The sequence below is a fragment of the Oncorhynchus clarkii genome, chromosome 16, assembly GCF_045791955.1.
Source record: "Oncorhynchus clarkii lewisi isolate Uvic-CL-2024 chromosome 16, UVic_Ocla_1.0, whole genome shotgun sequence".
Taxonomy (NCBI): Eukaryota; Metazoa; Chordata; class Actinopteri; order Salmoniformes; family Salmonidae; genus Oncorhynchus; species Oncorhynchus clarkii.
Genome location: NC_092162.1, coordinates 36705760 through 36718418, shown reverse-complemented (window position 1 = coordinate 36718418; position 12659 = coordinate 36705760). Strand labels below are relative to the sequence as shown.

At 41.5% G+C, this 12659-nt stretch overlaps 1 protein-coding gene across 1 annotated transcript in view; it reads right to left on the bottom strand.

Moving 5' to 3' along the window:
• The window catches only part of LOC139367581 (copine-9-like), a 108150-nt gene that overhangs the window by 27749 nt on the left and 67742 nt on the right, over positions 1-12659 (bottom strand). The window contains exons 5-6 of the mRNA XM_071105838.1: positions 12549-12588; positions 11291-11367 (exon numbers count right to left, since the gene is read on the bottom strand). Of these exons, the coding sequence (XP_070961939.1) occupies positions 11291-11367; positions 12549-12588 (117 nt within the window). The remainder of the gene's footprint in view (positions 1-11290; positions 11368-12548; positions 12589-12659) is intronic.

Genomic DNA, 12659 nt, shown 5'->3' with positions numbered 1-12659 from the left:
TCGGGCCGACTCTTTTCTCTGTATATATCAATGATGTTTCTCATGCTGCGGGCGATTCCCTGATCCACCTCTACGCAGACGACACCATTCTATATACTTCCGGCCCGTCCTTGGACACTGTGCTATCTAACCTCCAAACGAGCTTCAATGCCATACAGCACTCCTTCCGTGGCCTCCAACTGCTCTTAAACGCTAGTAAAACCAAATGCATGCTTTTCAACCGTTCGCTGCCTGCACCCGCACGCCTGACCAGCATCACCACCCTGGATGGTTCCGACCTTGAATATGTGGACATCTATAAGTACCTAGGTGTCTGGCTAGACTCTAAACTCTCCTTCCAGACCCATATCAAACATCTCCAATCGAAAATCAAATCAAGAGTCGGCTTTCTATTCCGCAACAAAGCCTCCTTCACTCACGCCGCCAAACTTACCCTAGTAAAACTGACTATCCTACCGATCCTCGACTTCGGCGACGTCATCTACAAAATTGCTTCCAACACTCTACTCAGCAAACTGGATGCAGTTTATCACAGTGCCATCCGTTTTGTCACTAAAGCACCTTATACCACCCACCACTGCGACTTGTATGCTCTAGTCGGCTGGCCCTCGCTACATATTCGTCGCCAGACCCACTGGCTCCAGGTCATCTACAAGTCCATGCTAGGTAAAGCTCCGCCTTATCTCAGTTCACTGGTTACGATGGCAACACCCATCCGTAGCACGCGCTCCAGCAGGTGTATCTCACTGATCATCCCTAAAGCCAACACCTCATTTGGCCGCCTTTCGTTCCAGTTCTCTGCTGCCTGTGACTGGAACGAATTGCAAAAATCGCTGAAGTTGGAGACTTTTATCTCCCTCACCAACTTCAAACATCTGCTATCTGAGCAGCTAACCGATCGCTGCAGCTGTACATAGTCTATTGGTAAATAGCCCACCCATTTTCACCTACCTCATCCCCATACTGTTTTTATTTATTTATTTTTATTTTTCTGCTCTTTTGCACACCAATATCTCTACCTGTACATAACCATCTGATCATTTATCACTCCAGTGTTAATCTGCATAATTGTCATTATTTGCCTACCTTCTCATGCCTTTTGCACACAATGTATATATAGACTCCCCTTTTTTCTACTGTGTTATTGACTTGTTAATTGTTTACTCCATGTGTAACTCTGTGTTGTCTGTTCACACTGCTATGCCTTATCTTGGCCAGGTCGCAGTTGCAAATGAGAACTTGTTCTCAACTAGCCTACCTGGTTAAATAAAGGTGAAATAAAATAAAAAATAAAAAATGAGGTTTGAGAAGGATGTGAGGAATCAAGGAAATGCAATTGAGATTCTCCAGTGGTGCAGCTCATCCTCTCACCACATCCAGCACGTCACTCTCTCTGACAGGGGCGACCTCCTAGCACATCCCCTTATCACCTACACTGAGCAGAGGCCTTGTCTCACAGTGGTACAGGGTGCTGATGGGTCACCTATCCAGGTATGCACTATGTCTCAATCTTCCACCTTGACACACATTTTCCGATTGGTATTTCCTGCATAACAGAGCTGTCCAATCAAATCATGTTCAATCTCATGGCGTGCTCACTGAGTTACAGAGGTAATAGTCTTGCAATGTACCACATTGTGCAAGTCTGACTACGATTGGGCATCCCTCATTATACAACCCTCTGTTTCTACTGTAAGGTGTTAAATCTATCGGTAATTTGTCAAAATGAACGTAATCTTTTGTAATTTTGGTAATTAATAGACAATCTATGGCAATCTATGATAACTTTGGTCATTTATACATGAATAACTTTTACAAAATGTATTCATATATAGTATACATTTTTATATCCCTATCCATATGGTCCATGAGGTTCTAGTGGATAGATCTTCAAGAGAAAATAGTGTAATTAATACAAAAACAACATCTAATGAACAATTATTTATTATTATTATTTGTTTTAACTCTGCGACTTTTTTTTTAAACAACTGCTACCAGTTTGATGCCAAAACATTGACAACAAATATATATTGACATAGTTAAATAAATAAAAGTGTGTAAAAAAAAAAAAATACCCCAAAAGGTCACTAATATCATCTTATAAATTTCCATATAAACCTTGAAAGTTACCAAAATTCTGGTAGTTTACTGGCAAACTTTGAAAGTTTCCAGTAATATACCCTCCCTTTTGTAACCCTAGTTATAGCACACATTGTGAGAAATCACAGTAAATTGGGGAGGAAATGGAAAATGAAGTAGAAAACAGAGTTTCCGTCTTCATCATCCTGAGATAATGTACGATGATGTTCTGGACACGGAGAGAAAATAACAAATTACTGTATGTTTCCTTGGTAACTGAAGTCACAGAATCAGCAGCAATCAGGACACGTCGTCTAATTATGTCATAGAAACATCCATCGAGGCCCTTTAGCAGACAACTTGAGCACTAGGGCAGAAATCCTGTTAGCTAGAAGCCCACCATGTCTCAATGTGATTAGACCTTGGAGAGAAGGATCCTCCCCGTCACTCCCGTCCCCTGTCTGCAGCAAATGGGATCGCAAGAGTAGCGACAGGTGAGCTGAAGAGTCCAGAGATTTCTACACTATATATACAAAAGTATGTGGACACCCCTTTCAAATTAGTGGATTTGGCTATTTCAGCCACATTCGCTGCTGACAGGTGTATAAAATCAAGCACACAGCTATGCAAACTCCATAGACAAACATTGGCAGTAGAATGGCCTTACTGAAGAGCTCAGTGACTTTCCAACAAGTCAGCTGCCCCAGTCAACTGTAAGTGCTGTTATTGTGAAGTGGAAATGTCTAGGAGAAACAATGGCTCAGCCATGAAGTGGTAGGCCACACAAGCTCACAGAACTGGACCGCCGAGTGCTGAAGCGCGCAGCGCGTAAAAATGGTCTGTTCTCGGTTGCAACACTCACTACCGTGTTCCAAACTGTCTCTGGAAGCAACATCAGCACAATAAATATTTGTCGGGAGCTTCATAAAATGGGTTTCCATGGCTGAGCAGCCGCACATAAGCCTAAGCTCACCATGCGCAATGCCAAGTATCGTCTGGAGTGGTGTAAAGCTCGCCGTCATTGGACTCTGGAGCAGTGGAAATGCATTCTCTTGAGTGATTAATCACACTTCATCATCTGGCAATCCGACGGACAAATCTGGCTTTGGCGGTCGGCAGGAGAATGGAACGCTACCTGCCCGAATCCATGCTACCTGCCCATACTGTTCCAGTGAAGGGAAATCTTAACGCTACTGCATACAATGACATCCAAGACAATTCTGTGCTTCCAATTTTGTGGCAACAGTTTGGGGAAGGCCCTTTCCTGTTTCAGCATGACAATGTCCCATTTGCACAAAGCGAGGTCCATACAGAAATGGTTTGTCAAGATCGGTTTGGAAGACAAGTGGGACACAATCATGAAGTGGAACGACATTTATTGGATATTTCAAACTTTTTTAACAAATCAAAAACTGAAAAATTGGGCGTGCAAAATTATTCAGCCCCCTTAAGTTAATACTTTGTAACGCCACCTTTTGCTGCGATTACAGCTGTAAGTCACAGTGCAGGTGCATTTATACAGAGACTTGATTACACACAGGTGGATTTTATTTATCATCATTAGTCATTTAGGTCAACATTGGATCATTCAGAGATCCTCACTGAACTTCTGGAGAGAGTTTGCTGCACTGAAAGTAAAGGGGCTGAATAATTTTGCACGCCCAATTTTTCAGTTTTTGATTTGTTAAAAAAGTTTGAAATATCCAATAAATGTCGTTCCACTTAATGATTGTGTCCCACTTGTTGTTGATTCTTCACAAAAAAATACAGTTTTATATCTTTATGTTTGAAGCCTGAAATGTGGCCAAAGGTCGCAAAGTTCAAGGGGGCCGAATACTTTCGCAAGGCACTGTAGTTCCTTACCTTCCATGTACGTGATACATTGACAGCTGGGGAATTATTTATGACAAAAGTCAAAACCATCTTTACCTAGTCCTATTGTACTGTCTGGATTTAGACTGGACTTAGTGTCCTGAAAAGTCTGCCACATAAATGTTGAAAATAAAATCCCCCAAAATTACCAAAGAAATTAACCAATGATGAGCTGTAGCCAAAGTAGCCACTCAAAGTTGTGCTGTAGACATCATAAACTGTCTGTACATTTGGGCTGCAATGTACATTTGTGTGTGAGACAGAAGGGTGGTGTCCTCCCAGTAACAAAATATAATCTGCTAGAGAATTCCACTTCCCTTATCATCCGATACCTCCCATCCCATCCCCTCCACACATCCAACACCCCCCACACCCTCCACACATTCAATATCCCCCATTCCCTCCACACTTCCTACCCCCCATCCCCTCACATCTGGAGACCCACTGCTCTCCTAGGGAGCCTAAGAGCTGCCTCTGAGAGGCACACACAAACTACAGTCACCCATAAACTCCACTCCCTGTAGCTATGGATCCAAAATAATGCATTGTTGTTTCATGAATACATGTAAAGCCGATGAACTAAAATAGATTTAACAAGAGCACAAGAGCAGGAAGACACCCAAGTCTTGCCAACGACTCATGACTGCCTAAGAAACACAAGAAGACTTGAGGAAAAGTAGCTTAGGCAGAAATTGTTAATGTCACAGCAGAGGTAGCTAGAGGGAACATATGGCAGGTTGTTCAGGTGCACACTGCCTGCCTGCCAGGGATCCCAAAACATTTATCATGTGAACCTTGATCGTGTATCGTTTCACACTTTTGACAGCATCGAAATGGGATCCTCAAGAGGTCTGACCATGTGGGAGATTTGACATTGAGCTGAAAAGACAGCAGAGCATTTACCGAAATGTGCATCTATACACAACCTGTCATATTACGTGTGATTTGATTGACTGATGTCTGCAAGTGAAATCCCAAAGTGTAATTTCACAATATGTGCCCTATACATTTCTAAAATGAACAATACATCACCTGTGACAGCTTATTTAGCTATGATTCCACCTCATATATCTCCATCTACTCTTGTGGCGGTAGCTTGTTGCTTTGATAATGGACTAGGGGGTGTATTTTCTATGTCCTCTATCTATAAACACTGGATCTTCTATGAGGTTTGACTTTTTAATTTGTCTCTCCGACAGCACATTGGAAAGGAATTTTACTCCGGTTTGTAGAAACTAAATGAAGCTGGAGTCTCTCCCATTTAGTTTTATCACAAGTGAATTGCATGGGATGTTCAATATAGTAACACTATGTGGAAGTAAATGGGATGTTCAATATAGTAACACTATGTTGAAGTAACACTATATTAAAGTAGATGCTTCATTAACCTTATAGCAGAGAGAAAATAGCTCACCATGAGCTATTATGCATCACTATCTATTAATTGCATTATAGGAAACCTATTATTTGTTCATAACACACCGCTAACTTACAGTATATCCACATGAATTTTGTGTACAATTACTATCCTATATATAGTAGATAAAAGTCACTGTGGTTGATCTCCATATCACAACCTCATTGTGAAAATGTAACAGTCGTAACATCACAAGGCTAATCTACATAGATATGCAATTACACTGTATGTACATCTCATCTCGTATCATGTACGCAAATAGTTGTTTCCCAACTTGGTGTATAGGGCAGTGTAAAGTGTGTAACTAATAATACACAGAAAAACCTTAATTACAGTTGCCAGGATTGCACCTCCATGATTGTGAGTGTGTGAGTGTGTGTGAGTGTGTGTGTGGATGCAAACTCGCAGCAGGAGTGAAAATGTTGGAAGCATGGGGTATGCTCTCCACACCAAATCTTACAGATAAAAATACGACCAGCATGCAATGTCACATGGAGCACATATCTGATCTTCTAAAAGGGGAAAATGAAGTGTATTCGCCCAATCATGCTTTTACACTATGGGAGAGCTTACAGTCCTTCTCAGTTACCATAGAAACCAACAGGTAAGTGGTAGAGAAGTGCTTCTTCCTCCACAGCATGATACCCCATTCTCAAAACAGTGACCTACAAAAAGACGCCCACCGCCGCGCAGAGGCCATCGCCAGGCATTTCGGATTGGCTCTCCTCCGCCTCTCACTCTAGGGGGTGTGTGTGGAATAAAGGCAATGCTGGGGGGGATGTGTTTTTTTTTTTTTTAAATAGTAGGTGGATCAGCTTTAATATTGCAAATAGATTTAGGCTTCTATCAATCTAATATTCTGCATCATTTCCAATCCAGCCATACATATATATATTTTTTAAATATATTTTCCTTTATTATTTCCCCCTAACCCCACCCCCCTCCCCTTATTGGAGTAAACAGACAACAACACTTAGGCTTCTACTTCCAGCTTATACATACTATATAGTGCATTCTGAAAGTATTCAGACTTCTTGACTTTTCCACATTTTGTTACTTTTCAGCCTAATTATTATTCTTATTCTATTATGTATTAAATGGTTTTTTTCTTAATCAATCTACACACAATATCCCGTAATGACAAAGATAATTACTTTTTCAGAAATTTTTGCAAATGTATTAAAATAAACCAACTGAAATATGACATTTGCAGAAGTATTCAGACACTTTACTCAGTACTTTGTTGAAGCACCTTTGGCAGCGATTACAGCCTAGAGTCTTCTTGGGTATGACGCTACAAGCTTGGCACACCTGTATTTGGAAATTTCTCACATTCTTCTCTGCAGATCCTCTCAAACTCTGTCAGGTTTGATGGGGTGCATTGCTGCACAGCTATTTTCAGGTATCTCCAGAGGTTTTCGTTTGGGTTCAAGTCCAGACTCTGGCTGGGCCACTCAAGGACATTCAGAGACTTGTCCCGAAGCCACACCCACATTATCTTGGCTGTGTGCTTAGGGTCGTTGTCATATTGGAAGGTGAACCTTTGCCCTAGTCTGAGGTCCTGAGCACTCTGGAGCAGGTTTTTTGTCAAGGATCTCTCTGTACTTTGCTCTGTTCATTTTTCCTTTGATCCTGACTAGTCTCCCAGTCCCTGCCACTGAAAACACCCTACAGCATGAAGCTGCTTCATCGTAGGGATGGTATTGACAAGGTGATGGGCAGTGCCTGATTTCCTCCAGACATGACACTTGGCATTCAGGCCAAAGTGTTCAATCTTGATTTCATCAGAGCAGAGAATTTTGTTTCTCATGGTATGAGAGTCCTTCAGCGGACTGTCATGTACCTTCTACTGAAGAGTGGCTTCCGTCTAGTCACTCTACCATAAAGGCCTGATTGGTGGAGTGCTGCAGAGATAGTTGTCCTTCTTGATGGTTCTCCCATCTCCACAGAGGAACTCTGGAGCTCTGTCAGAGTGACCATCGGGTTCTTGGTCACCTCCCAGACCAAGGCCCTTCTCCCCTGATTGCTCAGTTTGGCCTGACGGCCAGCTCTAGGAAGAGTCTTGGTGTTTCCAAACTTCTTCCATTTAAGAATGATGGAGGCCACTGTGTTCTCGGGTCCCTTCAATGCTGCAGAAACATTTTGGTACCCTTCTCCAGATCTGTGCTTCGACACAATCCTGTCTCGGAGCTCTACAGACAATTCCTTTTACCTCATGGCTTGGTTTTTGCTCTGATATCAACTGTGGAACTTATACAGGCAGGTGTGTGCCTTTCCACATCATGTCAAATCAATTGAATTTACCACAGGTGGACTCTAAGTTGTAGAAACATCTCAAGGATGATCAATGGAAACAGGATGCACTTGAGCTCAATTTTGAGTCTCATAGCAAAGGGTCTGAATACTTACGTAAATGAGGTATCTGTTTTATATTTGTAATACATTTGCAAACATTTCTAAAAACCTGTTTTCACTTTGTCATTACAATAACGTGTGTAGATTGATATATTTTTTTATTTAATCAATTTCAGAATAAGGCTGTAATGTAACAAAATGGGGAAAAAGTCAAGGGGTCTGAATACTTTTTGAATGCACTGTACATTTTATAGACACAGTATATTATGCATTAGTTATCTTCTTGTTATTTTTAGTCCCACCCTTCAGCTCCCATCAACTCCTCCAATCTATCACTGAATACCATCCAGTTTTGATTTCTATTTGCCAGATATTTTTCAACTGTGCTATGATGTTTCACAAGTTCTGAACCTTTCTATTCTCATAGTTTCTACAGACTGTAAATTAAAGATACCATTTTTTGCTAAGAGTATTATTATATTATTGATCGATTGACTATGACTTTTCAGACCACCCAGCAGTACTATTTGCAGAGTTAACTCCAAGTAAATGTTGCAGGGAGGATGTGTTTTTGGGGTTGTTTTGACAGCCATGTGAAACACACTACACACGTAGAGGAGTTGTCTCCAGGCTTTGTCATTGCAGATGCCCTCTGGGATGGCAGGCTCTGTCTGCTGTTGGTTCTTCTGTACCCGTCCCCCTCTCTCTCTCTGTCACAGCTTGCTACATGTCCCCCAGGAATGTGGCCTTCTAAATGCCGGAGAGTCAAGGAGGGAGAATGGCACATTTTGGAACAAAACCCACATCCTTTTCCTTCGCTGCTCTCGGCATCTTTGTAGCTTCATCCATTGTCGGTTTTAAATAGCGGTCTTTTGAGTGACCAACCAGACAGGCTGAATGGCGATTGTTTTTATTGTTGAACGCAAGGCTTTTCTTTAGGTTGAAACATTTTTTAAGGCTTTTCTAAAGGATTCTCAAAATTATATGTTGTGCAAATAATTTGAACAAGACTTTTAGTTTGTGATGGAGGATGCAACTTGCATGCTTTACTTTTCAGAATGTGGCGGTATGTGAGCAGGACCATTGGTGAGTGTGTGTGTGCCTGCGTGCATGCATGTGCGCTTGTGTGTAAGTGTGTGTGCACAGGCACAGGGGAAGGTAACGTATAACTCTGGTAACGCCAAGAAGGCAGAGCACATTTTTATCTCGCCAATAGAGAAAGTGCAGCAGGCCAAAACCCAGTGGCATCCTCCAAAGGCTATACATCTCTTTCTCTCAGCTCAGCTCAGCTCAGCTCAGCTCAGCTCTGCCAAGGCTATGTCATTTGAACTGGGAGATACACTGTGCTGGCTGCATGGGGACGATAAGCCTGAAAACGTATAAATAGAGAAATGGATGAAGATGTCCAACGGGATCATTTATGGTAATCGAGAACATTTGCTAATAATACATACATTTGCTCCCATGGTCATGTATAAAGTCAATGATTGGCCTCTGTTTTAGGAGTCTATTCCTGAGGAATAAAACATGATTTGTATTTACAAATGTTGTCGCTCCTTATGCCCCCAAAATAAGAACATACATACCTCTACACGAACAAACAGACAAAAAGCTAAGTATACTCAGTCTGAGATAAAATAGAGCTCAACAATTCATCTCCTATTCTGCAATGACTATTTTTTCCAGCTGGCGAACTCATAACATACATGCACACTCCATAAACAACACCTTATTGTCGATTTCTGAAATCGGTAGGGAAAAAAAATAATGCTTCACATTACAATTTCTGCACAAAATTACCCTTTCAAGAAGTTGATTACAAGATGTTACTATGTCGTGCACCAGAGGTGCTTTGGCAATCAATGCTTTTTCACTAGTTTCTTTCTGAGGCTATAGAGTATGGAATATTGCCACGGGATTATACCATAATACTTTCTCAACGTTTATAGCTCACCTACAGTGCTGTGCTCCATTTCCAATCAACAGACAGATAGTCCCTCCCTCAAGACCGAACCAACATTTGCCAATCACATGGGCCATGACATCCAGCCAAAGAGAGGTATGGCCAGTTCTCACTTCGTTAGGACTGTAGTGGTTCCATGGATAGTGGGAGAGAGAGTGCCATTTCCCTTGATTTTAAGCAATGTTGTGCTGCTATTTTTATTGACTCGGCCAAAGCTTTTGATACGGTAAACCATTCCATTCTTGTGGGCCGGCTAATGAGTATTGGTGTCTCCAATAGACCATCTGCTGTCTCAGCCACTGCCTGTCACCAAGGGAGTACACCAAGGCTCGATCCTAGGTCCCCCGCTCTTCTCAATTTACATCAAGAACATAGCTCAGGCAGTAGGAAGCTCTCTCATCCATTTATATGCAGATGATACAGTCTTATACTCAGCTGGCCCCTAACCGGATTTTGTGTTAAACACTCTACAACAAAGATTTCTTAGTGTCCAACAAGCTTTCTCTACCCTTAACCTTGTTCTGAACACCTCCAAAACAAAGGTCATGTGGTTTGGTAAGAAGAATAACCCTCTCCCCACAGGTGTGATTACTACCTCTGAGGGTTTAGAGCTTGAAGTAGTCACCTCATAAAAGTACTTGGGAGTATGGAGATATGGTACACCGTCTTTCTCTCAGCACGTATCAAAGCTGCAGGCTAAGGTTAAATCTAGACTTGGTTCCCTCTATCGTAATTGCTCCTCTTTCATCCCAGTTGCCAAACTAACCCTGACTCAGATGACCATCCTACCCATGCTAAATTACGGAGACGTAATTTATAGATCGGCAAGTAAGGGTGCCATTACCATTCTGCCATCAGATTTGCCACCAATGCTCCTTATAGGACACGACACTGCACTCTATACTCCTCTGTAAACTGGCCATCTCTGTATACCCATCGCAAGACCCTGGTTGATGCTTATTTATAAAACCCTCTTAGGCATCACTCCCCCCTATCTGAGAAACCTACTGCAGCCCTCATCCTACACATACAACACCCGTTCTGCCAGTCACATTCTGTTAAAGATACCCTAAGCACACACATCCCTGCCTCGCTCCTCTTTTCAGTTCGATGCAGCTAGCGACTGGAACGAGCTGCTAAAAACATTCAAACTGGACAGTTTTATCTTTTCAGTTTTAGACTCAGTCATGGACACTTGTACTGACAGTTGTGGCTGCTTCGCGGGATGTATTGTTGTCTCTACCTTCTTGCCCTTTGTGCTGTTGTCTGAGCCAAATAATGTTTGTACCATGTTTTGTGCTGCTATCATGTTGGGCTTCTGCCATATAGTGTTGCTACCATGTTGTTGTCATATTAAGTTGCTACCATTCTGTGTTGTCATGTGTTGCTGCCATGCTATGTTGTTGTCTTAGGTCTCTCTTTATGTGGTGTTGTGGTGTCTCTCTTGTCGTGATGTGTGTGTTGTCCTATATTTTTATTATTATTATTAAATCCCCGCCCTCGTCCCCACAGAAGGCATTTTGCGTTTTGGTAGGCCGTCATTGTAAATAACATTTTCTTTTTAACTGACTTGCCAAATTAAATAAATAAAAGAAAAGACTTACGAGAGGCTCTTCTCCAGCCGTCCGCCCGTGGAGCCAATGATCTCCCCCAGAGTGCAGAAGGTCTGACCAAGGAAGTCCTAGTGCAGAGATCCTGGGGTTAGTCATTTGACACGTCTAACAGCCAGGCAGTTCACAGTACAGTACACACAATGCTTTATCATACATCCCACATGCCAGGTTGAAAGCTACGTGATACAAATCAAATCAAATGTTATTGGTCACGTACACATATTTAGCAGATGTTATTGCGGGTGTTTACGAAATACTTGTGTTCCTAGCTCCAACAGTGTAGAAGTAACTAACAATTCACAACAATACACACAAATCTAAAAGTAAAAGAATGGAATTAAGAAATATAGAAATACTAGAACGAGCAATGTCGGAGTGGCATTGACTAAAATACAGTAGAATACAGTATATGCGTACATATCATATACAAAGTGGCTGAAGACATTACAAACTATTGTGACACTGAAAACTCAACAATTAAACATGGGCATACAGTGTGTTATCAGAAAGGTTCAAATAATCCAATCTAGCAGGTGTATCTTATAAACCCGATACATCTCATTGTCCAAAGTTGTTTTTTTACCAAGCTAACATTTCAAGCTGGTGTTCCATCTGTCCACACAACACAGAGAAGCAGATGAGGACATTGAGAAGCACAGACATGGCAAGGCACATAAAAACACCGGCACAAGAATAACAACAGAGCTCTCTGTGTGAGTTCGTATCTGATACACTACATTATGCTGTTTCAAAAAGCAACTAGCCTACGGTAGCTTTGGCTTTGAAGTCGTCTCTCAAAGTGCTTTAGCTGAGCATTTGATATAATGGGATGGCTTAATGATACTATGGTTGATACTATGGTTGATTGGAAGAAAAAAAACACAGATATTGGACAAGTGACAGCAGAAGTACAACAAAAACACACCAATCTCACATCATGAATGGCTGTCTCTAAATGCAAAGAAGGAGACGATACACAACATCTCATAATGACTGACATTGCAGCTGTAAATGTATTTACTATTTGCATCAATACTAACCTTCTGCGCTCCAGTATTTTGTTGAGCAGAAAGGAAATAGAACACAGGTCAAATCTAGAATATAATATTGTCTATTGTATTCATACAAAGACAACAAGCTTCCTTCTGATAATTATCCTTCCTCTGTACTGTCAGTATTGAGTCACGATGGCATAATTGACAATATAACATTAACAGCGTGTTTTATACTGTGAGGGGAAGACACTTACAAATTTTGAAATATTTGAACTTCTGGAGTCCACATTGTATCTGCAAGAAACCAAACACAGTTAGGTATAAATCACTTAAAATTACAAAATCCGTGTGAATAACCAGTGAGC